This window comes from Heliangelus exortis, chromosome 5 (assembly GCF_036169615.1).
Source record: "Heliangelus exortis chromosome 5, bHelExo1.hap1, whole genome shotgun sequence".
Lineage (NCBI taxonomy): Eukaryota > Metazoa > Chordata > Aves > Apodiformes > Trochilidae > Heliangelus > Heliangelus exortis.
Window position 1 is genome coordinate 39,997,057 of NC_092426.1, and position 27,956 is coordinate 40,025,012.

The 27,956-nt window shown below is 43.8% G+C and overlaps 2 protein-coding genes across 2 annotated transcripts; one reads left to right on the plus strand and one right to left on the minus strand.

The window, feature by feature from the left end:
• Positions 1–2,364: 2,364 nt before the first annotated feature.
• Positions 2,365–6,508, plus strand: FAM180B (family with sequence similarity 180 member B). The gene is made up of 3 exons (XM_071744941.1): positions 2,365–2,739; positions 4,523–4,602; positions 5,072–6,508. The coding sequence occupies exons 1-3, from the start codon at positions 2,511–2,513 to the stop codon at positions 5,513–5,515; spliced, it is 753 nt and encodes a 250-aa protein (XP_071601042.1). The 5' UTR covers positions 2,365–2,510; the 3' UTR covers positions 5,516–6,508.
• A 1,510-nt stretch (positions 6,509–8,018) lies between these two features.
• Positions 8,019–27,604, minus strand: C1QTNF4 (C1q and TNF related 4). Its single transcript, XM_071744940.1, has 2 exons — positions 27,199–27,604; positions 8,019–9,542 (listed from the first exon to the last, which is right to left on the minus strand). Exon 2 carries the CDS (start codon positions 9,532–9,534, stop codon positions 8,434–8,436), a length of 1,101 nt encoding a protein of 366 aa, XP_071601041.1. The 5' UTR covers positions 9,535–9,542; positions 27,199–27,604; the 3' UTR covers positions 8,019–8,433.
• Positions 27,605–27,956: the final 352 nt, after the last annotated feature.

The following is a 27,956-nucleotide window of genomic DNA, read 5'->3' on the forward strand; positions in this document are numbered from 1 at the left end:
TCAGACTGTGCTTTTTCCTGCAGCCAGGAAGATCTCCCTTCTGTTGTCTCATAGACAGGAGTCTATCACTATGCCAATTATTTTGAGCTGTGTGATGCAATACTATTCCTATCTTTGCTCTTGTGGAAAATCTCCACCCTCTCCAAAAAAGCTGGAAAAATACTGTAGTTTAGGTCCACCCACCACCTGTTTGACTTGGATTACATTACAGCAGTCATCCATTAATAATGTGCCTTCTCCTTAGTCCAGAAAATCTGTAATACAATTCTGGATGAGAAAACTGACTGACCTCCTTAAGGTCTTAAAACTCTTACACAAGAGTTTTCATAAACTAATTCACAAGCTGTTTTTAGGAATTCTCTGAATCACTGCTTAAGCTTTTTAAGAGCACTAATTAAAAAGGGGACTGAAAGAAGGGATGGGACAGTAATAAGAAAAAAAGGGGCAAGTGCTCATTGTGACTAGAATTTAATCTGTTTGCAAGAATAGGGAGCTGAACTGTATGGTAGGAATCAGATTTCATGTTTGCTTGTTTCCAGCTAGGTCAACATGGGCTTCTAAATATTTTTTCAAGTTGTTTTAATTTGTTTCAGGCTGCTATGGCTGGCAGTGTTTGGGATGTGACTCAGAACAGTGTTTTCTGGTCAAAATCAGTATCGTTTGCCACTCACCTTAAAGATTACAGCTCTTCTATGGGAAAGAGGAAAGAGGTGGGAATACCAATCAGCAGAAGCTTCAGAGTTTTATGCAGTTCTTAGCACCACATTGAATCTGCCATCAATTGAGCTGATTAAATAGGAAATGTACTTTTCATTCCTTCCTGCAACATGTTCCACAGCTGGTTCTCTTGTTTTCTGTTGTGGTGACTCTTTGCATGCCAATGCATATTGCACAAGACAGAAAAGTTCCAGCACCACTTCTGTTACTATGAAAATTCCTTATCAAGCATGTGCTCTCCCCACACACCTCATTCTTCCTACTCCATCCCAGGTTTTTTGAGGCACTGTGCCAAGACTCAGAGCTTTTGTTCCATTAAAAAAAAGTAACCAGCCCTGTGGGGACAGGCGTGTGCTCCAGCAGGTCTTTAATGTGTGGAATGGACTAATGGACCCAAATTCTCACTTAAGAAATCTGAGAGCTGAAGAGTGCAATTTACTCATCCAGACACATTATCCCAGGGCACAAGAGCTGACACAAAGTACTGCCAGTTTTGGCACACTGCCTCCTCCACTGCTCCACTGCATCCTTGCCAGTTGTGCATCCTTGCTCTGGGTTTCTTGTGCTTGGTGGTCAAGGCTGTGGTCAGTTTGATGGAGCAAACAGCTCTCTCTTGAGACTTTATCTAGATGGGAGGTGTCCCTGCCCATGGCAGGCAGGTTGGAGTAGATGATCCCTAAAGTCCCTTCCAACCTAAACCGTCTTATGATTATCATTCTGTGATTTTAAATCCTGGTCCACAGCCTCCCTGAAGCTTGTTTGCCTGGGCTGGGTTTCTCAGCTGGAAGAGGATGTTGGATGAGCTGTAAGCCAGATGTAGCTGACTTACAGTATTTAGAAAATAAATTTTCTGGTACTTCAGACAAAAAGACTTCAGGTGATGACTCTCAGTCACCATGTGGAGCTTCCCCAGCTCAATAGGTTTTGCTGGTGTTTTCCAGACCTCTGGCAGTGCTCCTTACAGCTGGGCCAGCAGACTTCTCTCCCTGAGGGTGTGACTATTGAGTGTCAGGGTCTTCACCTGCACCACACCGTCTCTACAGCCCCTGATGAGTGATCTCCAGTTAAAACCCAGATGGGGGTTTCAGTACAGCCCCTGATGAGTGATGTCCAGTTAAAATCCAGGTGGGGGTTTCAGCTGGGCCGAGCACCTCTGCAGACCAGAGATTATGGGACCACTATGAGGTAGGCCATGTGGCAGCAGGCCATGTTTCACACATCACATCTCATTACATCTTCAAAAAGCTGTGTGAGGGCTGAGGGGGTTCTTTTTCTGCAGTAGGTGCAGTGGGATGGAGCCCTCTATGGCAGACCAGGCTCACTGGAGCCCAGAAGTCTTGTCAATGAGGTGCTAGAGCCTGGCTGGCTCTGATGCTTGCTGTTTGCTTGGTCAGTCTCTTGAGTTGTCCCTCTGGGAGGTTTGATACAGAATGGAATGAATGACATCTCTTCTGCCTGCCTGTATATTTTGGCTGCTACCACCCTTCCATGAATCTGCACAGACTCATGGCCTTATCTGACATTTTGAGATTGTGGATTTTGGAACTCAGGGAAAAGGAAAACTGAAAATAAAGCCAAGGAGTTGAGCACAAGTATCACAGGAATGTGACATGCACTGTGCAGAGCTGGGATGGACCGAGAGGTCCAGGTGCCTTCAGAGGCAATCACGTGTAGTGAAGTTCCTTTCAAGTAATAACTTCCTATGATAAACTGCAGCAGGGAAACAGTCTTTGGAAAAGAAGCTTAATTCTGCCAACAAAACTTCACAACAAAGTCCTCCGAGTTTCCAAAACATGATGGAAAATATCCTTCGGGGTCAGCAAGTGGAACTGCAAGCCCTTCCCAGCTTTGCAACCAAGAAACCAAGATGGATTTGCTCCAAGAGAGGCTGCTGGGAGCAGGAGCAGCCAGGGGGGAGAGAGAAACAGCAGCAAAGGGCTCAGCCCAAGGCTGCCATGGCCCCGGAGCAGCTCCACGCCTGGCTGGTCCTGTGGGTGTTTGCTGGATCCCAGAGGGTGACAGGTAGGAGTGGCACCTGACAGCAATGAGGCTTCTTGGGTTGGCAAACCAAGTGCCAGAGGGCTTTTGGCTGCTGCTTCAGAGCTGGGGGAATGAATGCTACAGGCAGTGTGCTGGGGCAGGAGAGAGCTAGGGGCACTGGGGGAGGTGCTTGTACCTGCTTGCAGGATGAAGACCTGCTGCTAGGTTTTTTTGGGGGGGAAGGGGATTTTCTGAAATGTCTCTGCTGAAAAAGCCTTGTCTTGCAACAAGGTTTGTGCTATTTCTTGATTCTTGTTTTGAAAACCCCCCCAAACCTGATGAATAATAAAGTAAATAAGGGAGCATTTCTACCTCCGCAAAACATTCATGTCATTATTTCAAAAAATTACTTGTCATGCTTTAATTTTTTGTTTTACTCAAAAAACTAACACTGCATAAATTTCAAAGTTACTAACAAGAGCAGTTTGACAGCTGCTCAACAAATTCACTGACTTTGCTGCCAGTCAGATGTCTCTCAGCAGAGGGTCTGTGAACCCAGCGGATCAGTTAGCAGAGGGAAGACCAGCAAAGAAATGCTACAGCTTCTTTACCTGGGCAAAAAGCCTTGCTAGCACATCCTTGAAGAAGCAGGAGAGCAGCTTCATCCCCACTCACATTCCAGAGCCACAGCTGGCTTGGATCAGGGAGCCTGCAGCTGTGCAGAGAAACAAACCTCCTAGCCTGGGGGGTGGCAGTGCAGTCCTTCAGACAGCTGCTTCTTCATCTCCCTGAAAAGCTTTAATCAAGAATGGAAAGTTGGAAGCAGGGTTTTGTAGTAGTCATCACACACACACAGAGTATTAAATGCTTTCTGTAGTTTCCATAATCACCTGCTTACCTTAATTCTGGAGTGCTCAACATAAATCCTCCCTCTTCTTTACATAAAAAAAGCCTTCATCCATAAAATTAAAAGATGTGTCAGAGAGCTTATTTTTTTATATGAGCTTTTCCATTTCATGTTTCTTGACCTGAAGGATGAGTCTGTAAGATGTAGCAAAAGGTCTTTACTATATGACTTCTGCTGATCAACACAGAGGGAGAAGATGCAGTCCTAGACCAGAGGTATTTGGGATTTTTTTCACAAAGAAAGAAATAAGAGAGGCAAAACAAATGCAGAGAGCTAAAGCACTGTAGTATTAGTAAATGAAAACTGAGGAATTCTTAGGATTAATGTGACTCTCAAATTAATAAACTCATTCCTCTGGCCTTGTATCCCTTTTTCCCAGTTTAAGTGATGTCGGGTGGTCCAGCAAGAACTTAGCTGGACAGAAGAGCCACAATACATCCAACCAGGTTTCTTTTACACTCACTCTCTGCTCCTGCCAGCAGATGCTCAGGGAGGAAGTATAAAACCAGGATGGGCATCAGGCTATGTTTCCACCATCAGGTCAAGAAGCCTCCTAGCACCTTCCTTCTGTTGGGCAGCGTTACTTTCTGCGAAGAAACCAAACCACACTTGTAGCAGGCATGAGGGGATTCCTTGCTGCCTGTCAAAGCAAGAGCCTCTGCTGCTGTATGCTTTAGCTCTGTTGGCAGGGGTAAGGGCTGTCATATCCAGAATTTACACTTTGCCTCCCTTGACCACTTCTGCTTCCCTTGAGGAGCTTGTTTTGCTTATCAAAATCCCCTGCTCAGCATCTGTCACGGTTGGCAAACCCTCAGTGGCAGCTCAGAAACACTGAAGACGTTATTGACAACCAAATGACAAAAATAAACAGGAAGGGCTGTGGCCTTGCATTACCAAACTCTGCCTGATTTCTTCCAGATGAACATCCTCCCAGCAGAGATGATGCCAGAGCCAGAGGTCCCCATCAGGGCTCAGAGGACGCCAACATCATGTTAGAGGTCTCCTGGGGCCTTTACCTGCCTGCATGTAAAAAATCACACGTTCTGCTTGTTCTCATCCCTGCTGGGTTTTGGGAACACTGGAAAATTCCTTGGCAATGATGCCCTAGTGGGTTTTGTGCTCCCTCCCATTGGAGGGTTCAAAACCACCTGAGGTGGGACAAGGGACCCCTGTCACCCAGGATGGCCATGTCAGGGAGGGACTGTGGTTGGAGAGGCAGGGTGGGAGGTGAGAGCTGGATGAGTTCCTTGGGGAAACAGAGGCATGGGGCTGGTCAGCAAAGGGGTGTGGTTCTGGAGAGAAGGAGATGGGATGGAATTAGGTGGGAGCTGGGCAGCGAGTCAAGGAGCAGACGCCTCTTGTTCTGGCCTGAGATTTGGCAGTGATGCAGATGGCTTTATGTCGTGATTCTAAGTAGTGATGGGTTTGTGCTGGGCTTCCCGTGTGCATGCTGCTCTTCTCTTCCAGATGCTCTGGAGAGGGCTGGATATTCAGGCCAACAGGCCAACCCAGCTATGGGATGAAGAGCTGGCCTCCCTGCGCCCCGCACGGCGCTTCCTGCGGATTTTAGAGGATGAAGTTCCTAAAACACCAACAGAGATTGAGCAGCATCTGAGATATTATTCACTGACTGACACCCCTCTGACTCTCACTGAGTTTGATCGTCTCCTTTTCACCAGTGTTTTCTGTGCCTATCAGGTTCGTTCCATGCAGGGCCTGGATAAAAATATCTGGATTCAGTTTTTTTCCCAGCTGGCTGATGAAATGTTTCGTGATCTGTGCAAGGGGCTCTGCCCTGCCAACACCACCCTCCTCCTGGCTTCCTGGCCCTGGAAGGAGAAGCCTTCACATTTAGCATCCCTGAAACATTTCTATCGTTCTAACCTGGCCAGGGCTAAGAGAGACACTTAATAAGGGACACCTCTGCATGACACACCTGACTTCAGCTGTATCCTTGGTTCTTTTGAATGCTTTTTACATCATTCAGGGCATTGTACAATTAGCTTTTATTTTTAAAGGAAATAGGACAGAACTATAAAGTGGTTTTCACTCTTTTTTTTCTTTTTTTTTTTTTTTTTTTTTTTAGAGGGCTGTGCTGACAGGGGCAGTGCTTTTTAGATGTGGTATCTATCAGGATCACTGATGCTTACTGGAGAGATGCCCTTGCAGTTTTTTTTCCAGGATGTTACACTGCCATCCTAGCTGACTTCATTTCAGAGAATTCAATTCAGTCTCCTTACATTCCCCCTGAGGTTTCAGCCAGATACATTATCTTTTCTCTTCTCCAGTATCCAGCTAAGCAGATGCTGTTGTGTTTCATGCTATAGGTCAGATGTTTAATTTCATCTTTCTGCTCACGTGGCATCACGTTTTATGTGTCCATGTCCCAACTCTTCATTTTTCTTTAAAAAGCAACCTGTAAATGTATGTATGCCATGAAGCTTTCTATTAATAGCATATTATATTTATATATGTCCATATCTTAGTGTCAGTTATCAGTTTGGAAAACACTTCTTTAAATCTCATTTAAATTCCTAAGAATTGTGACCTAGTTAATTCTTCAGCAGATTATACCTCCTCTGTGAAGTTTTTGTGCACAGCTATGGCACTTTACAAGCCAAACCTAATAAATACACAATCAAAGTAAAAAACACACTTTTTTTTTAGAAAGAGATAATTAACTTTCCTGCGTCGTACACATTGCACTGTGGAATTAAATAGATGTAATTATCTACTTGGGGGGGGGTTGCTTTGATCTTTTTGTTTGTTTCTATTGGATTTTCTGCTGCCATTGTTGGTACATTAATTCTGAACATTTATTGTGTGCACTTGAATAGTGGGATCCATAATTCCCTATTAATGTACTCGTAATTTTTCCATGTTCAGTAAAGGAAGCATGTGTGACTTTTAAAGTGGGAACCGGTGGCTTTTGACCTAGTTAATTATTTTCTAAGCTGTTATTGCCCAACAGATGGAGAGGAGAAATGGTGAGGCAGGAATAAGAAGCCTGAAAGCAAGATGGCACAGAGAATGATTTTTGAGGTCAGGTTAGGACTATGACAGGAGAAGACAGATTTACACAGCTCATAAAGCAGGTTGGTTGTTGCTTGGTTTTATTTTTTTCCCCCCAAAGGATGTAGGAATTAAAGTCAGTATTTTATTTGAATAATAACCTCTAGTAAGCAAGTGTCCCACCTAATGTGTGGGACATTTTGTTTGGTTGGTTGTTTTTGTTTTGTTTTTTTTTACATACCTCCAATCCCTCCCCTTCATCCTTTTCCCAAAGATGCCCTCAGGCTGTAATGTCTGGGCTATGGATGGAGGGAGTGGCTGCAGACAAATCCAGTTTGAGCAGTTTACCATCAAAAGGCTGAGCTGGGATGACACTGGTGCATGAGAACACTGTCTTGCTGGAGCCTATGCAGCCTGAGTTATACAGATGTCTGGATAAAGGTTGAGGGGATTGCCTTGGTGACTCAGACACAAATGCACTGTTTAGAGCCCAGGATTTTATTAGCATCAGTTTAAGAGTTATTTCTATCTGTTGAGCAGGTTATAAATTAAACTCAGGTGATATCACAAAGTTTTGTGTGCACTGAAGATGATGCCCAGTTGCAGTTTTATGCATTTTGGGAGACAAACCAGAGTTTAGCTGAAGTGCAGCATCCCTGTGCCCCAGGATGAGCCCTTCCAGCCTCCTGCTTCCCTGCTGTGGCTGGCACTGCCAGTGCCCACTGCCCTGCAGGAACACACCAGGGCCCTCTGCAGCCACACCAGCTCCTCTGCAGCAGCACTGCAGCTCACTGGAACACTTTAAGAAGCCACTGGAACACAGGTGCTAAAAATACCATTTCCTGGTGCCTTTGGTCCTGTTTTGTGGCATTAGCCACAGTCTTCAAGAAGCTGATTTCTGGAGAACCCAATGCCCTTGCAGTCAGCACTGCCATAGCATGATACTGCTCATACCTGGCCTGCTCCAGACCCAAGTATTAACAGATTTAAACCCACATTTTTTATGCTTCCTACTTTCAGGGCTTCTGATCTTTCAAAGGATGGTACTGCTCACAGATTTAAACCCTTTACTACGTGGGCTAGAAGCCTACTTTTTTATTCATTTCTAAATATTTATTTTCATTAAGTAGAAGCTGAGATTATCAAACACAGCTCTACTTGAACAACTTCAGAGTTTTAAAAAGCACCAAATACTGTGGAACCTGCAATAAAATCATAAGAGTTACCAACACTTCATACACATGAATGATAAAAGGAGTGTCCACAGGCAGACTGGCTCAATAACACAGACTGTGGTTCGTACAATCACCATGTTTCTTCCTCTCCTGAACTGGTACCTCAGCCATTGGAAAGCACACAAGTCACATAAGTAACAACAAATTCCAAGCTGAAAGAAAGGTTACATATTTTGTACTTTTATTACATTCATTATCATTACAATTATTCCCTCCCCAGATATGCAAGGAAAATCACCACATCCTTTGCTTTCTGGATGCTGCGGATCTGCAGTAGCATTACTGCAGTGCTTCCCTGATCCTCAGCATCTCACTACACTGCCCTACTCCAGCCCCAAAGCTACCTCATGCTTTATGCTCAAATCAAACACCAACACAGGACACACACACACATACCTGAAAAGACCTTTCTATGGATGAAGGACAGACACAGCAGTAGCCCTCCAGGCAGGGCACAAGCGTGCAGCATAAGGAAAGCACCAGACACAGGTTAGCATGCTCAAAGTAGAGGATGATATCTGAAGAGAAGCTATACCCAAGTCCATGGCACCTTGGCTCTTCTTATCCTCCTTTCACAATGATTTAATTATTTGATCCTTGGGGTGAGCTGGCACCTGGAAGCCATTTTGGCTGAGCCTCTGGATAGATCAGGAAGCCCGTGAAGGTGATGTACTTGCCGTGGTTGCTGTAGGCACCGTAGCCATCATGCTGGTGGCTGTAGAGCCAGACAGTGTCCCCATACTGCAGAGGCAGCATGATGCTCTGGCTCTGCATCTCCCTCCTCTTGGAGTGGTTGTCATCATAAATCATGGCTTGCACCTCGTTGTGGTTCTTCATCAGTTTCACTGACATTGTCTTAAAGGGCATTTTGCCAATGGTGAAGGAAAAATAGTATGCACCAGGTATACGGCAGGAGAAGACGCCAGTGGAGGAATTGAAATCTTTCCCAATGTTCACAAACTCCGTGTCAAACGTGATTGGCTCGTGCTGGGTTTGCTTGTCATCTGTCCCCAGGAGACTCTGTGAGCGGGCAACAGAAAATGCAGAGCGGGGGTCTTGTTCCCTCCTTGGTTGATCAGACAACACGTGTCCCTCTGAAGCTTCATTCGGCTCTCTGGGAAGCTGCTGAACGGCGTGATGGTGTGGCTCCAGCTCCTGAGAACTGAGAGCATTCTGGAAGAAGGCAGAAGTGTCTGGGTAGATTAGGTAGCCATTGAAAGTTGTATAGGGACCCACGTTGCTGTAAAGGGCGTATTTGGGGTCCCCATGCAGACGCAGCCACACGGTGTCACCGTAGTCAAGCTGCAGCATGGCGCTCTGGCTGGCCACCTTCCGCTCCTTGCGGTGATGCTCGTCGTAGACAATCACTTGCACCTCATTCTTGTTCCTCATCAGCATGACAGACAGGTTTTTCTTTGGGTATTTCCCAACAGTGAAGGAGAAGTAGTAGGCTCCGGGGATCCGACAGCGGAACAATCCAGTCTTGGGATCAAAGTCGTTGCCGATGTTCACGTAGACTTTGTCAAAGGTGATGACCATCTCGGAGCTCCCTTCCATGCTGCTGGTCCTGGCCACGGAGAAAGCAGAGCGAAATTCAGCACTGGTGTCTGCTGGGAAGCCATCTGTAGGCAGAAAAATCATGCAGCAAAGGAAGACAAACATGATCTGAACCTTCAGGGTCATCGTTGTATCTGAAAGGAAAAAGCAGCATATTTTAGCAGGAGTTGCGTTAATTTCCTACTCCTATTCTAGTTCATACACAGACCTGAAACTTGTGAGATAGACAGCATGGTCTATGTCCAAATATTGAGCAGATCTCAGTGCATCTTCTGATCAATGTGCAGAACTATATCTCAGTTTATATCCCAGCAGTACTTCGATATTTTCCTAGAAAGAGTTGGACGATTTTTCTCTGTACTTCAAGAAGAAAAAGAATTTTCTGCTTCAAAAGCCTGGCCTGGCCTACGGTTTGTCTGCAAAACACTGTGAGGCTCACACTGCAGAGGGATTTCAGATTCTGCTGAGGGTTTGCCAGAGCTCCCTTTTATTCACAAGACCAAGAATGAAACAAAGCCCTACACAGAGCCTGTATTACACAACTGAGCTGGAGCTGAAGGGCAGGGAGCAGAGGACACATGCTCCAGAGATTCCAGAGTAGATGCAATTGCCTGGCACTGCACTGCTTCCCAGGTTGTGGAAGATGGAAGCCAAGGCAGTTGGCAGACCCCAATTTTCAGACAGACTTCACCATGAATTTGTGAAGCGTGTAAAGAAACTAGAAGAGGGATTGTTTAGGGAAGGAAGGATGACAGCAGAAAAAATGAATAAAACAAAAAAAACCCCAAAGGAAAACAGAAGATAAATAAAAGGCAAGTCTCTCCAAGTATAGAATCCCTGAGAGAACTGAAACACCAAAACCAGGGAAACAAGTCTCCATCTGGACAATGAACCAAAGAGGGGGAAAGAAAAACCTCCTTTGACCCTTAAAAAAGAGGAATAATTTAGGAGCTAATGGGATTTTCTGCTTCTAGTTTCTGGGATTTTTTTCTTTGGATGAAGTCCAAAACTCATCTGTTAGTGCCTCTAGGCTGAAAACAAAACTGCCAGGCATTCCAGTGAGAAGCTTCTCTCTCTGTCACCTCTCTGTGCTTATTAAAATATCATTCAGGCTGGGAGGCAACTGCCTGGCTTGCAGTCTGCCCCATCTGTCACCCCAGAACTGGTGCCCTGCCAGCCCACAAACAATGAACTCCCAGCCCAGCAGAACAGGAGCAGAACTTGGTACTCACTGGGGGAAGGAATGAAGACAAACCCTGAATTAAAAAGAAGAGGGTAAATATTTGAATCAACTGAGATGACCTAGTAATAGAAGTAAAGCAGATGGAAGCCACAGAGGCTGTGGGGTGGCAAAGGGATCCTGTTTCGGCAAGATTTGACACCAGGAATCACTCACCAACAGGAATTCAGCTGGATCTGCAGTCCCTGCTCTCTCACACTTGAGAATAAAACTGACATCTGACATCCAGCTCCAACAGATATGAACCCACAGATAAATTATATTCCCACTTAACCACATGAAAGAGACACACCAGTAGAGACAAAAAGAAATACCCATGCATGTCCTAATTTTATGTTAAGATAGCTTCTCTCACAAGCATCTCAGTATTTTCCTCTGTGCCCTTGAATTCAGAATGTATTTCCTGACTTATCCTGCTTCCCCTGAACATACTCACGGGTTCCCATGGGCTTCACTGAAGGCTGTTGAGAGTTGCCTGATGTCATATTGAGACCACCCTGTCATCTTTGAAAGGTCATGGAGATCAAAGGGGTCCCAGTTGACTGGAGAAAGGCCAAAATTTATATCCTTCTTCAGAATGGACAAGTGAGACAACTTGAGGAACTACAGTCTTGTTGGCCAGTTAGCCCCTCACTTTGGTCCCCAGGAAAATCATGGATTATTCTTCTTGAACACATTTCTAGGCAAAGGACAAGGCATTTAGCAGATCTTGATTAACTGAGGGTAGATCATGTCTAATCAAACCGATTGCCTTCTTGTGAGAAGAGACCCATGGATTTCACCAGCCTTTTGTTACAGTCTCCCAGAGCATTCCTGTACCCAAGTTGTGATGGTGATAAGTGAAAAACTGCCTGGGTTGTCAGGCTCAAAGTATTTCATTTCAAATGTACTCTTTAATGTTTTTTGTAAATGACCTGGAGAAGGAAACAGGATGCACACTTATCAAGGTTGCAGATGATATCAAAGCAGGGGGGTTGTCAATACACAATTGCAGTTCAGAGGGACCTGGGCAGGCTGAAGGACTGGACAGAAAGGACATTCAGCAAGGATGAATGTGAATCCCTGTGCCTGGAATGTGTGACAACTAACTGGCTGAGGAGCAGTGCTGCTGAAAAGCATCCAGGAGTCCTGGAGAACAGGAAAGGATTCCTGAGTTAGTGCTGTGCCCTGCAGGTCACAAAGATGAACAGCACACTGGGGCATGTTAGCAGAATTATCCATTAACTACAGACAGTGATTATTCCCCTTCAGTTGACAACTGAGTGACTCCTGAGGACAGCAGCCAAGATGCTTTGGGTCTGGAGCACTTGCTCCATGAGGAGAGACTGAGCAAACTGGGCTTGTTCAGCCTTAAAAAGGGAAGGCTTGGGGGGATTTAGTAGTAGCCATACAGTACCTATGAAAAAAAACTAAGAACAGAGAGATAGGCTCTTCACTGATGTGCATGGTGGGAGAATAATAGTGGTCATAAAGCCCAAAGAATATAAGCAAAATAATTTCATGATGAGGGCAATTAAGAATGGAATAGTTTTCCCTGGGGGACTGTGAAATCTCCATCCTTGGAAGTTTTTTTTCAAGACCAGACTGCATTAAGCTGTGGTGTCAGCCTGGTCTGCATTCAAGGTTGGCCCTGCTTTGAGCAGGAGATGGGACAAGTGACCTCCTAAGTTACGATTCCCGATTCTGTAACTGATTCCCATAGCAGCTGCCTTCTCACAGCTGAAAGTTAACTTGCTACTAACCCTGCCCATGGCACTTACATGGAACTATCCATCTAATGGCAGATCTGACAGACTGGCTATCTTTCATCCAGAAAAATAATTTAAGAAAATATTTTCAATGGAACTATTAAGCCACAGCTAATTGCCATGCATCTGCTTCCATGCTGTCTTTATTTTTCCATACTTGGCTGTTGAGATTGTGAGCTCCTCAGGGCAAAAGCTTCTTTCTCTTTCTCTGTACAGCATTTGGCCATTGCTGATGTTTAAACAATACTAATAGGCCCTAGGATCCCAACCAGAACTAAATCCCAAACTACTACCCTGTGAGCCTTATTTTTGCAGAGTACATCCAGCACAGCAGGCTCAGTTCAGCTTCCAGCTTAGATAACCAAGCCTTAAAGGCAAACTTGGAAGGGCCATGATATGTGGTGTGGAAAACTGAGATGACTGACATGGCTGCATGCTCTTGAGACAAGAAATGAGAGGATTTGGTATTTTTGGTTTTAGCCTGGTTCTAAAGTGCTGCCTGTCCTCCAGAGGCTGCTCAGTGTATCTGGGAGTCAGGGAATATACTTCAAGCACACCACTGCTGGCTAAAAAAACCACAAAAAGACAAAATGGTTTAATAAACTCTGTAGTCAATTTGACCTTACACTCCTTCAAATGACCACTGTTTTTGTTTCTGTCCCAAAGCTCATTTCTCTGTAATAAGGCCACTTTGAAGAAGGCTGGATCACTCAGTCACAGTTGCAAGGACTCTGCTGCTGCAGTCCCTTATTTATCAGCTCTTCTCATAACTTCCTGGCATGTCATTTAAATAAGACAATTAATTATGTTGTGTTTCCATCAGCAAGTTGTTTCCTTGACAGCTCCCACTCACCACTTTCAGGATTATTTAGGTCCTTTATGTATTAAAAATAATTTAGAAAGTATCCAATAACTGCATCTCACACTAAGCCAGTCTAAGAATAATCTGCCAATCACTAAGAAGACTCAGATAGATACAGGAGGGCCATAAACAGAGGCAAATCGCAACGATGTTTGGACTTGAGTATTAGCATAACAAGCCTGAAAGATAAAACTTCCCAAATGCTCTGTTATTCCTCAGCAAATGCTCCTGCTGCCCAAGAGTTTTTCTGGGGTAGTTTTCTTCCAGCATGGAAGAGAGCACCAGGGATGGAAGAATTTAAAATAAAAAAAAAAAGACCCATGGGCTGAACAAGATATGCTTCTTTCTTTCTACATTTTTTACAGGCTCCAGGCAGTACCAACAGGGACAGCAACCTTCAGGGAAGAAGTCAAGAAACTAGTTTTGGAATAGGAGGCAAAAACCACATGGATGGAGCTCAACAGTTCTCTGAGGCACTGACATTAAATCAATGAACTGAAAGGAAGGGACTAAAATGGTAGTGACTCAGCAGAAGAGGAGTTACAAACCTTCTTTGAAAAGAGAATTCACCATTTGTGTGACCCAGGACATTTTAACAGCTGTGTGCTTGCTGAAGGTGATTTTTTCTGTCCTGGAAAAGAATCAGTCCACCAGTGGAAAGACAATTAGCTTTGTTCTTCAGCTGCAATCCATGGATTTAGAAAAGGACTTTCAGTACCAAAAAGGTCGCCCCATTTCTAGATTTGTAGGCCAGATCTGCTTGTAAAACTCACAAGGGTTTTATTTTCATTCAAACATATTAATGAGCTAGATTCTTTAGTCCTACCTCAAGCAAGAGTCCTTTAATTTCAGTGGGAGTTTCACCAGCAAGGTCACTGGAGAATGAGATATGAAAAAAAAGTAAAGCAATGCAGTTGGATTAACTATTAGTAAAAGTACTTAAAATCCTGTAAGCTGCAAGAATGAAGCCCTGCTCTTTCAACTTCCCACTCTAATATTTAAGGGCAGCTACAAATGTTTAAATTATTTGAATAAGTGAAAACCTGTGTAATGACAGCCTGTCTGGACTGTGGTTTGTAATGCTTTTTTTTCCCCAGGTACCACATAGTGTCTGTTCTTCTCCTTGGATACAGATGAAGAGCATCAGATAATGATGCAAATATATCACTTCTTCAAACATCAAGAACTTAATTGTAGTAGATCCTCAAAAGCAAAAGCTGTATAAAGAGTACTGTGTGACAAAATAAGTGATTCAGTTATGGCTTTGGCCTTTCTCTGCTTCTGATGAATGAAGGTTTTTGAACTCTTGAGCAATCCTGAGAGGTAAAACACTGTCTGAAGCATTTGGAATTCTTTCTGGATACTAAAAGCCACACTTTGACTGACAGAATTGTATAACATTAATATAGAAAGTACTAAATTTTAAATGTCTCCTTGAGTCTCCTTGTTATGTTTAACAGAATAAATCAGTTTCTGTGTACTTGAAGATCTGTGGAGAGACAAAAAATTTTCTGAAGTGCCTCAACTCCAGTCACACTCAGGAAAAGTAAATGGAGACACTGCATATTGGCAGAAGCCTCTGATGTAAATCAACACATCAGACTATTAATTAAACCTGCTACATTTCAACCAGAGCCCTAACAGTTCTGTTTAGTTATATATATTCTGTACAATTACAGAATATTATATTGTATTGTATATTTGTATATTGTATTATATAATTGTAAATTATATTGTATATTGTATAATTAATTGTATAATTACAATTCTGTAATTATATATAAGATTATATATATTCACTGATAACAAAGAGAACACAATAGTTCTTACATTAAGATTTTTCTTCTTATAACAATGCTCAGGGGAATTTTTTATACACATTTCAAGTGCCAAGGTGACACACTGTGACTTCCATTTTGGCTACTATGTAGATTTAAAAATATATTCCTTTAAAAAATATATTCCTTTAGACAAAATGGTGTTTTACTAGAGAAGATGGCTGAATAAACCCTAGGTGGGGGCAAGGAGTTATTCAAACAGATTAATGCTTTAAAATGTAATATCATTTTTTAACATCCTTTCATAAATGGACAAACCACACAAATGCAACACTCCACCACATGGATACTCCTCAATCAAACAAGAGCAAATACTGTAAAGGAAAGAAACATACTCTGATCAGAAGTGGGAGAATGGAAAACATGGTTAGAATATTTGAGTTTGAACTGTAGCTCATAAAATGTATTGAATACTTATAAAGTTATTCTGCACATGCAGTTAAACAAACTGTTGGTCACTGAAACCACATGAGTGCCAAGTAGTGAAAAGAAAGAATCATCCAGTGCTGGGAGTCAGGTCAGTAATAAATGGTTTCTGTGAAAGTATAGATGGGAGATGGGTGAAAATCACAGCTTAAGAAAAAGCCAGAAATCTCTGTTGCTGTACAGTCTTTATTTAACACTGCTACCTTTAGCCAGAAAACACTGAGACCATTTCAACAGTAAGAATTTTTGCATGGATCCAATTACAGTAATGCCAAAGTGAAACTGCTTCTTTCCCCACCTGTGAACCTGATTTCTTTTTTTAGCTTAGTTTATGTGTGCATTTCTTTCTCCTGGTGTGCACAAGAGATGCTGAGCTTGTGGAACAAGGCTTTGTTGAATCATCCCATCTCTCCAGAAACTGGGCTGCTGCACCAAAAGGCAGATCCAAGCAGGGATTGATGGCCTGGAACACCAGCAGGTACTTTCCTAGGTAAAAAAAAGTAACTGAGACTTTGGCAGCATATACCATGAAGATCTCTGTTAAGAGACAAAAGCAGAGAGATCTCAGAGAAGTAGAGGGCAATTTCCTTGTCCCAGGTGGCTGGGAGCCATGTAGCAGGGGGACTTTCTGACAAAAGTCCTCTTGTTTTGGGTAATTTTTTGCTTTGGCTGTGGATATAAAACCATAGGAAGAGCACAGGGATGCTGCCAGCAACAAACCTACTGGGGTGACAGACACTTAATGAGGAAGAATGCTGAGTACAAGCAGCCCATTTCAGGATGTTCCAAAAGGCAAGCAGAAATTATTGTTTAAAAATGAATGAGACTCAGTTACAGAGGTAGCTTTCTTTTAAACTTGCTACCTGGCTTACAATATTTAAATTATATTGGTTTGCAAAGAGGCTGGTGGTAGCCTGCTGAACTGCACATTGCTGGTCTGTGTACAAGAGCTTTTAAAAGATGCTGACAGTATGGAAGACCTGGGATGTGTGACATGGGCAATAACAAGTAAATGTAGCATAAAACTTCCTAGTGATGCTATACTGTTATAAAGTCTAGGAAAAAAAACCACATCAAACCCTGCAGGATTAAATATTCTAAAATGAAAGAATCTGCAAATAAAATGGTTTCATTTCACCACCTGGCATGCTGGAATCACAATAGCACAGAAATGTTAAAGGAGAATGTGAAGAGGAATGTAATGGCTGTACAGACCATGAGAGACTCTTAAGAGTCAACGAGGGAGAAAGTTTACAAGTGTTTGCAGAAGATATTTCTGGGTTGGCAACTAAAACTGTGAACCTAAGGAAGACACAGATGGGTTCATCACCACAGACTACTCTTGTAATTTTTCTCTTTTAGTAAGAGTTTGGGCAGGAAAAAGATGAATATTTTTCCCAAGAATTAATGAAGCATGGGGACTTTAAAGGATTGATAAATAAAGAAAAAGCTTTTTAGACAGCCCCACCGAACACAAGCTTGTTTTTAGGTTTACTTGAAGTGGTGGAGCTCACATCCTTGGATTCATTCTTTAAAAAAAAAACATCTCTGCATTATTATCAATAGTGACTGAGCTATGAGTGAGTGACAAAGGGGAAACCCTACGTGGGTAGAATCACTACTCTGGAGCCAATTCATATTCTAACCCTTTTATTATTTCTGTTTTATTGTGGCTCATTTTGTTCTACCCCATTTCCTTCCAGGGAAGAAAAGTTGAAGTGTTGACCCCACTCCTGTTAAGAAATTAAAGTCTAACAACAGTTCAGAGCCATAAGTAGAGGTATTGTTTGACTTTTTTAAACCACACTTTTCTCTATGCATTTAAGCAGTTGAATGAATGTTTCCATCCTCCAACCATGGAGACCAGAAGAGGATGTTCCTGTGCCATTCTCAGAGCTGATGCCCTATTTGTCAAATTTCTTTCAATCTTTAATTGTAACAAATGCTTATAGACACTACAGGAAATTTCACCAGGATAAGAACAGAAGTATTAAAAGAGATATTAGAACTTATGGTGTACTCTCAAGGTCTGTTAATTGTCCTCTCTGTGATGGTTTTATGACCTCTGCTTCCTATCTGTGGGTCTGTGCTCCTGCACTTTGTATCAGTCAATGCATGATTTTAACAGCCCTAACCAAAAAAAGGAAGAAATTTTACATTTTTCTTGTCCATTTTCTTTCTTTGTCTGTGTAGCCACAACTTCTCTTTCTCTCTTACACTTGAGCAGGAATGTAAGTAATATTTTCTGGGAGCTCTGTGCCTGCAGTAGTTGCTTCCAACCCATTCCCTCACTCAGGGAATGCTGCTCTAAGCCCCACCACATCACCCACCTGGGTGAATGCCAGAGGGAAGATGCCATTTCTTGCTGGCTGATCATCAAATCACAAGTCAGGATGTGCCTGTGGAGTCCAGCAATCATTCCCTAAGGGAATTAATGGATAACTGAGTGCCAGCTGTGACTACAAGCAATGACAACAAAACTCATCTTTGTTTCATAGTCATGCTAAGAGCTGATTAAGCAATGCAGCAGAAGATGGGAACAATTTGTGTAGCTCTTGTCCCCCTGCTGATTACCTGCAGGAAGGAAACACAGGAGCCTCAGTTACCTTTGTTTGAGAGATCAACTTACAGAACTATGTTTCATCACTGCAAATATAATTCCCTTGGGTTTTTTATCCATCAAAGGCTGCACTTTAACAAACTGAAAAAACGTCACACTCTATTGACTGATATTTTTTGACAGCATGCCTTTCAAATCCATCTGAAAAACCTCTAGCTGTACTGAGCCTTTTGCCTACAGGAATGCTGCTTTCTTTGGCAGCTTTTTTCTTGTCTTGACAGGTCAGGCAGGAAAGCATGCTGCCTTTTAACATCTGCCATCACACTCAGAGAAATCATTGCCTTCATTACTTTTTGTGCCCTGCTGCTTCATTACTGTGAAGATACTCAGGTAACCCTGTGAATTGCACTGCAGTGCTGCTCTCCACTGCCAGCATCCTGCAACATCTCAATTTGGAATATCACTGAGCTCTAGTTTAGTGAGGAAGGTGATCAAAGTCATTAAGATTTGTGCATCCTCCACCTCTGATCTGGCATATTCCTTCCTGCTCCCTCTCCTGCTGGATCAGGACCCAGGCCTAGAATTGAGCAGAAATAATCATCATGCACTCAGCACCAAAGCAGAGCCCAGTATTATTCCAGAATTAACTCTGCTCTGCCAAGCTCTGGGGAAAGGGAAGTGTCAGTCAAAGCCCACATATGCTAACAAGTGGGTTTTTTCTGGTTCTGTCCTCTGTCTGACATCCTCTTGCTTTCATAGACAGTTAACTGACTGGCAGATAAAGAAAAAAAAAATAATTTAAATCATTGCATGTAACTACCCCCATTTTTTCACCACCCAGTCTCTTGTAGACCCACACTTGCCCTGGGTGGTACAGAAGTTGTTGGTTAGCAATGAAACATTGCAATAGATGTATTGCTCTCTAGTATCAACTGCTTTTCATGAATCAGGTTTATCAAATAGTAGTAGTATTCTTTATTTTTATTTATCAAATACCCCAGTAGTATTCTGATGTCTACAGATGCACAGTTATAAGCAGAAAAGTAAGTTAGCAAATTGAGCCATTGTCATGTTTGTTAATCCTGACTCTTCTCAACCAGCCCTGTGCAGTTCTCCCATTTAGAGGGGGGTCTTTACCACCCTAAAATGCCAAATACCTTGCAAAGAGACCTCTCTGAGGAATGCTAAGAGGAACCTGGGCTCTTTCAGTTTTTCTCAGAAGGCTATGGCTGGTGCAAATGACACATCCCAAGGCTGTGAAATCACAGCTGATATTTTCAGAAAATTCCCAGTTTCTCCCTCCACTTTTTAGACTCTGAGGATATTTTGGTCCATGGTTTCAATCAGCTTGTCATCTTCTTCTACAGGGAGCTATGAAGTTCTTTCCTTAAACCCTGTCTAGTTCAAGTGTTCACAGGTGTGCTTTTGATCTTTGATTTTCTGTAACAATCTGACAAAAAGTCAGTGCCTGCTGACCTGGCTGCAGGGACAGAGAGAAGTATTTGCTGAAAAACCTCCTCACTCCACACATATTTTTACAAAACTTTTCCCATACCTGCTTTCTGGTTTTATGTTTTTTTTTCCAGTATTTAAAAAACGCCAGTCCCCTCATAATTGCAGTAGAAATGCTTGGGTGACTATTTCTGTAAAACTCCATCTGCACTGGGGAGCTGCTGGTAAAAAGGCTTTGGCATTACCATCAAAAAGCACCGCTGGACACTGCTGTTCACTCATCAGTTCCTCATTCACTGTGAGAAAGAGCTGAGAGGCTGTCAAGTGTTCACAGATCCCAGGCTCATCTGTGTGACCAGCCAGCTCCCTCCCAGGCAAAATAGCCTTTGACGGCTTGAAGCTGCTGCCTCTGATTTTTGTCTGAAGAAGAATTCAGCCAAAATGGTGAAATAAAGACTGCAGCAACACACTAGCAGGCTCAACATAACGTTTAGACCCTCACTGGACAAAAGTGTGAAAGAAAAAAACCCAAATTAACGTGAAGGATTTGGCTGCAATGAGCAGTGTTATGCAGATGCTTTATTTAAAGCAGGTTTGGGTATTATTACATTGCATTAAACATTCATCTCACACTGACAGAAGTGCCATTTGCAATAGCCTACACAATTTCTTCACAACCACATTGAGCAATCTCAGCTATGTAACCTAAAACCAAATGTTCACATGACGTTCATACTTTGAGCCAGTGGCACTCTACTCAAACTCTTTCAGACCCAAACCTTCCTTCTAGCTACTTTTACCACTTTTCCTTTCCAAGACAATTATCAACAGCTTCCAACAGGAGATCACCATCTGCAGAACCCCTCCAGCATGTTCAGTAGTTTTCTGCCTAGCTTGTCACTGACTCCTCCTGTGTCAGGGCTTGGGTCCAGCTGGTACCAAACAGGCATCTGGGAAACAGGGGGGAGAAAATCCACGCAAAGGCTCCTTCATCCAGACTAGGACAGGGAGGTTTGCATTCCCCACTGATGGTATCGAGGGAAAAAACAGGCAGATTTTAATGGTAAAAAAATAGGTTCTTTTAAAAAATAAATGGTAAAAATATTGGGTATTTTTTATGGTAAAAAATTTTTTTAGGGCAAAAAACAGACAGGTTTACAGTCACGGCTGCTGCGGGAACAGTCACCTCCTCTGCCATGGGCTCCTCCATGGCTGCAGCTCCACATCTGCCCCTCTCGGTGATCCTGCAATGGCTGCAGCTTCACCTCTGCCCACCCGTGGCACTTCAGGGGCTACAAATCCACACGGACCCCCCGGGGTCCTTCAGGGACTGCTCCCCCACGCTCCTCCATGGCTGCAGGGGCACAGCCGCCATCTCACCATGGGCTGGGGGGAAACCTCTGCTCGGGCACCTTTCCCTCTCCTTCCTCACACACCTCGGGGGCTCTGCTCTGCTGTCTCTCACCTCCTCTGCTCTGCAGGGTTTTTTTATTATTATTTTTGCAGTTTGGTTTCCCTTTCTTGACTCTATTCCTGGCAGAGACACATCAGCTTCCCAAAGCTGCTCGGCCGTGGGGCAGGGATTGGAACCGGGGGAGCTTCCAGCAGCTTCTCCCAGGAGACATTCCCGTGGATTCCCTGCTCCCAAAACACCCCTGAACTCACCCAGGACACCAGGTTTCACAGAGAAGAACCTGTCTACCTTGTGGAATCCTACAGCTAATAAAAAGGAGATTTTATTACATTAGCTATCCTTCACTTTATCTACTTCCAGAAGCACTTCATTCCAGAGCTGAGCATCCTTTAGCACTGGGTCACAATAATCCTTCTTTTGGATACCTTTTCTGCCTCCCAAATAAAAATTGGGTTTCATATGTGACAAAGGCAAAAGGATGGGAAAAGGACCCTTGAAATAAACTCAGACAAAGCAATACAAGCTAATATAAAGCACCAAAGCACCAGTCCTTGAGAAGAAGCGTTTTGAATTTACTTTGAAATACCCGGGGCATCAAGTGAGTGGCTTTCTAAGAAAATCATTATTTTGCTCAAAGTGTTCAAGCAGGAATGGAAGATGAGGGCAGGGGAAATGCAATCAGAGCTTATACAGTGTCACAATTTGTGCTCACATGTCCCAGAGTAAATCAAAATATGAGGATTTCCATGAATTTATGGCTAATTCCAGTGGAAGTGTTTAAATTACACTAAATTTTAATGCTAACATGCTACTGTTCACTGAGCAATAGCTCCATGAAAACAGCCTTCTAAAAAGCACAGCCCAGTCCCTAATTTTCTCCTTGTTTTGTTCAGTCAACACAGATTCTTTCCAGCAGTTGTTTTGCAGTCTCTAAGTGCCAGGCAGTATCTGTTTTCATAAGAAAACTTCCCTATTGCCTGCTTGGTCTAAAACCATTTCCACTCCTCACAACTTACCTCAGAGGTTTTCTTTTTGTCTGAGAGGAAAGATTTAAAGCCTGAAGAGAGAAAAACTTTCTCCCTTTAGAGGATTAAAACATTCTTTGGACTCAAAATGTGTTCTGTTCAGGCTCATTTGTGCAACTCACCACTGCAGCATCCCAAAGAGATGATCATAGCTCACATTTTTCTCAACCTGTCTCCTCACAGAGATATAGTATTTTTTCACGATCCATGTGGGACCATCTGTCCCATTTATATCAAATAATATATGCAAAACCATGAATACTACAGGACCTAGATTTTCTCTCCCTGGAGAAATGCCTAAAAACATCCATTGTAGAACTATGCTTTGTTTAATCCTATTCCAAATCCCACGCTTTTATTACATTTTATCTCTACAAAAGCATTTTTGGACTATGGTATTTCATTCAAGGGCTAAAATACTAAAAAGAGTTTGTAATTTCAGTTCAGATAATTTTGCTGACTGCCTATCCTCATTCATTTTCCTTCCTCTGCATCACCTTCAGTATCCAATGAGTCAAACACCTCCAAGGAAATCAAAATGTCCTGTTTCCTGGTCTCCTCCAAAAAGAGAGACCTCTTTTAACTATCTTCTAGTAACTATCTCTTCTTTCAGGTTCTTTTCAGAAAGACCTGCACTGTGCTCTTGGTACCAAGATGCCTTTGGCTATCAGACATCCACCAGAACAAGGCCAGCAGACAGCTTTTATTTAATCTGCATAAAATGAACATTTTGTCTTCATAAAATGAAAGAAGAATGGTCTAGAAGAGAACTCAATACTGAATAGTCCAGGGTACTTTCCCATGATAGGATCAGTAGCCTAATTTCATTCTTCACAGATAACTGTCTAACTGGTTCTTCAAATTGAGAACTCTTCATAACCTCACCAGACCAAATAGTAGACAACTTTTAAAAGCCAAGGTTTTTGAAAATTATTTCTGCAGTCAATAATCTTTCTTTCTGCTACTTCTTGCTTTCTGTTCCTTATACCATGAACCCACAGAAAAGATCATTCCTTCCTCTATTTTGTATCTGAAGACTGTATTGGTCCTCTGCCAGCTTTCTGGTTTTCAGGCTTAATAATTTCAGTTCTTTCACTTCATCCTGCAGGTCACATTTTTCAGACCTGGGATGAGTCCTGCTGTCCTTCTCTGGACTCTCTCTGATTGAAATGCACCTTTCTCAAAGTGTAATAAGCAAAACTGTGCACAGCCTCCAAGCTGAGGCTTTAGTAAAGCTGAACAGAGCAAGAGGATTGCTTCACATGTCTTCTGGGCTATACATCTTTTATTCATCCTAGCAAGATGTTTGCCTTCATTTGCAACAGCATGACATTGACTCATGTTCAGCTTGGTTTCTGTCATAACAGAACATAACAGAACACAGCAGAACATAACAGAACATAACAGCTCTTCTTTCCTGAGGAGCTGCAGCTTAGACATTTGCTTCTCACTTTTGCTTAAGCAGTTGATTCTTCGTGCCTTATTGTAGTAGGAATTGTAGCAGGAAGATTATTGGGTTTTTTTCCTACCAGTTCTTCCAATTTGTTGGAATAAATTTTCATTAGTCTTTTCCTCCAGCATATTTCAGGTCACAGAGTTTTATTTCCCTGGCAAATGTGATACACCCACTCTTTACATTACCATCCAAGTCATCCAAAAAAACACTTAGAATAAAAGCAGATCCAGGACACACTGACACAGCTATCTTATCACTCTAAAGCAGCTTATGGCCTCTCTGAAGGACTGGCAGAGACTAAAAGCATACAGATTGTGAGCTCTGAATATTCTGATATTATTTAAAGAAGATCTCCCTGTTCAGAAAATCAGTTTACACAGTTTATAGCCTCTTTCTCTTGCTATTCCCTGCATCTCACCAAAGCAGATATACAATGTGCAGCCATGATTAAGAATAATATTTATTAAAACAAAACATTAAAAAAAACTAATTAAACAACTCACTCTTAGCCACAAAAAAGCCTTTTAATATGTAAGATTAACAAAAGCCAATTCTTTTGTCACAATCTGCAGGAACACTGAAACAGTGAATGGGAAAGATGTGAGCAGCTCTCTTCAGAGACCTAGAGACATATTAGAAATGTCAACACCTATTACATCCACTGTAGTTGGACAAGCAGCACACACCAGAAGGGATGCACCCAGCCAGCTGATTGATTTCAATGGATTTAATAATTTTCTTTGCATCTGCCCTTGACCAAAGGACTGAAGGTTCCTTTCCTCAGAGCTCAAAGGGCAGCCGTGGTGGTCACAAGCAGGCACTAGGAGATAGTAAGCCTTTGTGTACATATGAATAAAGATGATCCATTATTCCCCCCACCAACACTCCCTTGACTCTCATCTGTAAACACTTCCATGGCTTCCCCAGATTCCTTAACCCAATCCGGACGGTTTTCCTGGCACAGTGGCTGAGGCCCTGGCAGAGCAGAAAAATGAGTATGGAATGAATTAAACAGCTGGAGGGTGGAAAGAGAGAAATAGGGCTTTATGCATTTGTAGTGTTTCCTAATGGGGCTTTAATAATCAATTATTAGCCTCTGGAGTAGTCACTTACTGCCTGCTCTGTGATCGTGTCCTGATTCTGACTGTGTTACTGCTGCTGTAAACCTCAGACCTTTGATTAGACACAGCAGGAATGCCTCTTTTGTTCTCAAACCCGTCTGGAGGAAGTATGAAACTAGAGGCAGGCTTTACAGGGACAAGAAAGTACTGAACAAGGAACTGACAGGAGTTGCAGAGTTGTGCATTGCCAGCTTGTCTCAGCTCAGCATCAGGAAAAATTCCTTCCCTTGGAGAGGGACAAAGGAAACGGGAAAACTGAAAGGAAAAACAAGTCCTGACTTGACTTCAGCTTGGATCTGCTGGGCAATAGGAATTACCCTAAATTTCTGTGTGTCAACCAAGAAGAGCTAAAGCTTTAAATCTCTACTGGGTGAAAATCAAAGTCAGACAGGCAGATTTCTAATAACAGATGACAAAATGTTAAATTGCCAAGCACTAGTTTGTCTTTCAAGACAGTACAAGGATCCCCACCCCTACAGACTAGTTAGTAAGATAATTGTAAGGCAAATGGAACATGATTTTTCCTAACTGTGCACCCTGGAGTAGAACATGCACTTCATCCTTTAGGCAATTAAAAGTACAGGTGAATGGAAGAGTTAATGGGTAAATCCCACCAAATCCTAGCATCTCAGATGGTCGTAACAAAGCCCTAGATTTCAACATTTTTAAGACTCTACCCCTATTTTTTCTCAATTGTCATGCCTTAAAGTCAATGTAGAGTGAAGTATCTCCTGGAGGGAGACATTTCTCAGATGAGATTATACTCTCAGAGTTACTCTCCACATGGGATATCTACTGTCACTATGACATTAGTTCATGTCAATGTTCTCTGCCTATACCCAAGCATTAAAATGAGATTATGGCAGAATGAGTGATCAATTGGAGGCTCACTGTGTGTTCCCTTTGTTCTAGCACTGTTCCCTTTTTCTTTTGGTCTTCCTATTATTGGGTGCTAAGCACAGAAGGTTCAGACTGCTGTGGGTCCATGCATCTTAGACACACAGTATTTCTTAGGGGGCTACGTTCATTAGGTTACTATTTGATAAAGAGTGAGTATTCCAAGAACTGAGGATCAACAATTTGCCATGCTGCTGTTTGGAAATATGCCTATTATTAAAATAGAGAATATAAAAGCTATCACACACCTATTTGACTACAGGCCACAGTATAGTTATCCTGTATTACCACAAGTATAACATCTGCCTTTGTGGGTGCACCCAGCCTCCTGTACCTAGGAAATATGAATGGTTGTCTGCTCATCAATGAGCTCTCTCTGGAGAGCACAGTACAATGGACAGATGATCACACTAGGAAAACATAAATAACAACAAAAGGGGATTCCAAGTTTTGTCACCAAATCTCTGGTTCCAGTGTATTTAATTTCTGAACCAGTTTCTTCATCTAGAGCAAATGTCTACCACACTGATGAGTGATCAGATTTCACTCAATTAAAGTGTCGAACCCATAGCTTCTCCATCATGGAGACCAAATATACTTTTTTTTTACTCTTTAATTCTTCTAGGCTGAAAATACAAAACTCATTTGTACAGCCTAGCCTACTGACCACTCAGTACTCTGCTTTCAGCTTTATCACAGCTTTTTGCAGGGGAACAGAGGGAATGTGGAGGGTAATGCTGCCCTCCTGGGAATCCTTATTCTTCCTTGACATACCTTTTACTGCTATAAATTAACCCATAAGAATGGCTAGACAAGCAAACCACTGCCATATGCCTAGACAGGATTGCAATCTCATTGGCAAAATATTTCAAAGGCTTCTTACACATCATGTCCCTGGAGAAGAGCAACTGCAGAAGGTTGCAATAGCATCAGAATGAATAATTGAAGCACAGCTCATTCAGTATGTGCATAAACTGGAGGGTCACAGTGATGCCTTCCAGTAAGACAGCAGTGCAGAAACTCCGTGTCTGACAGAAGCATCATCTGGACATGCTGACCCACTTCCTTAGGAGCTTTTTAGGGAGTAGGTTGAGGAAAGCAGGTTGTCCAGGACACAGGGAAGGATTAAGAGACAGAAGTGTAGATTGCAGGATCAGTCCTGTATTCCAGCCACAGGAAAACAGGCAAGACTAATGTCATTTCCCACCTGAGAAACTGCCCGGGGTGATTTTCCAGGATGCCCTTCCCCATGGCAGACCCTCGGAAGGTTCTCCAACCTCGGCTGCAGGATAAACAGGGCCAAAATTTCATACCCTTTCTGACATAAAACCATTTAACACTGGAAATTAAAAAAAAAGGGAGTGGGGGTAGAGGCGGGAAGGTAATTGAGGCATTTCCCGCCGTTGTCCATCCTCTCAGAGGAGTCGGGAGAGGGAGGAAAGCCCTCTCGGGCGGCTATCCCTGCCCTGCCGAGGGCCACAGCCTCGTCGCCCGCAGCGTGTCCCGAGCCTTCGCCAGAACCCCGACCGTCAGAGCCCCGACGGCCCCTCTGCCGCCGCTCCGCCACCGCTCCATACCCACGGCCTTTCCCGCAGTCGCCGCCGCGGGCCCCCTCTTCGCTTCCCCCTTTCCACTACAAGCCCCCGTCCGGCCGCGGGATACCAATCCCCAACCTTTGCCCTTCAGGTGCAGCCCGGCCCCGCCGGCAGCGGCTTTCCCCCCCTCCCCTCTGCCCCCCCAGGGCACGGTACCTGCTGCCGCCCCGCGGTGGCGGCCCCAGTTGGCGGTGGTTGGCGGTGGTTGGCGGCGCGGGGCCGAGGCGCTGCCTGCGCACTGACAGCTCGGGAGCCGCGGCGGGGGCCGGGGGTTGGGGAGGGGGCTCGGGCTCCCGGGGCTCCGGCGCCGAATCAGTGACGGGAGGAGGGCCCGGGGGCGGGAAGGGGAGAAGTGGGGGGGGGGAGAAGGGTGTTGGAGCTGCTGTCACCTGCGGGCGGCTGGTCGGGCCTCCGGGAGGTTTTGGGCGGGGGAGGAGTGGAGGCGCCGAGCCGAGAAGGAACGGCGGGGCGATGCGATGCGGTGCGGCGGTGTGGGGAAGCGGGGCTGGGCTCCCCGCTAACCTTCCTGAGAGGAGAGGGCGCTGGAAACCCCGCGGCGTGGGATTATGCACCAACCACGCACCACAGAGGCGGCTGCGGCGGCAGAGAGAGGCGGGGGAGCGCCCTGAGGCGGCCCCGCTCCCCAGTACCGGGCCGGCGGCGGTGGGTGAGGGCCGGGGCCTCGGTGTGAGGGCGGGTGGGCCGCGGGGGGGTGGAGGGGCCCGTGTGGGTTGGGAATGGTTGGACACAAGGGTGTAATTGCGGGAAACGATGTGCTTTTGGCTACTGGAAATCTGACCTGCTCTGGAGTCCAAAAGCTGGACTACAGAGCAAGCTGTTATTCGGTCCAGCAAAAGCGCTCTCTAGAAAGCTTGGCTTGCCTTAAATCATCACCCAACAAAAGGCTATTTTTT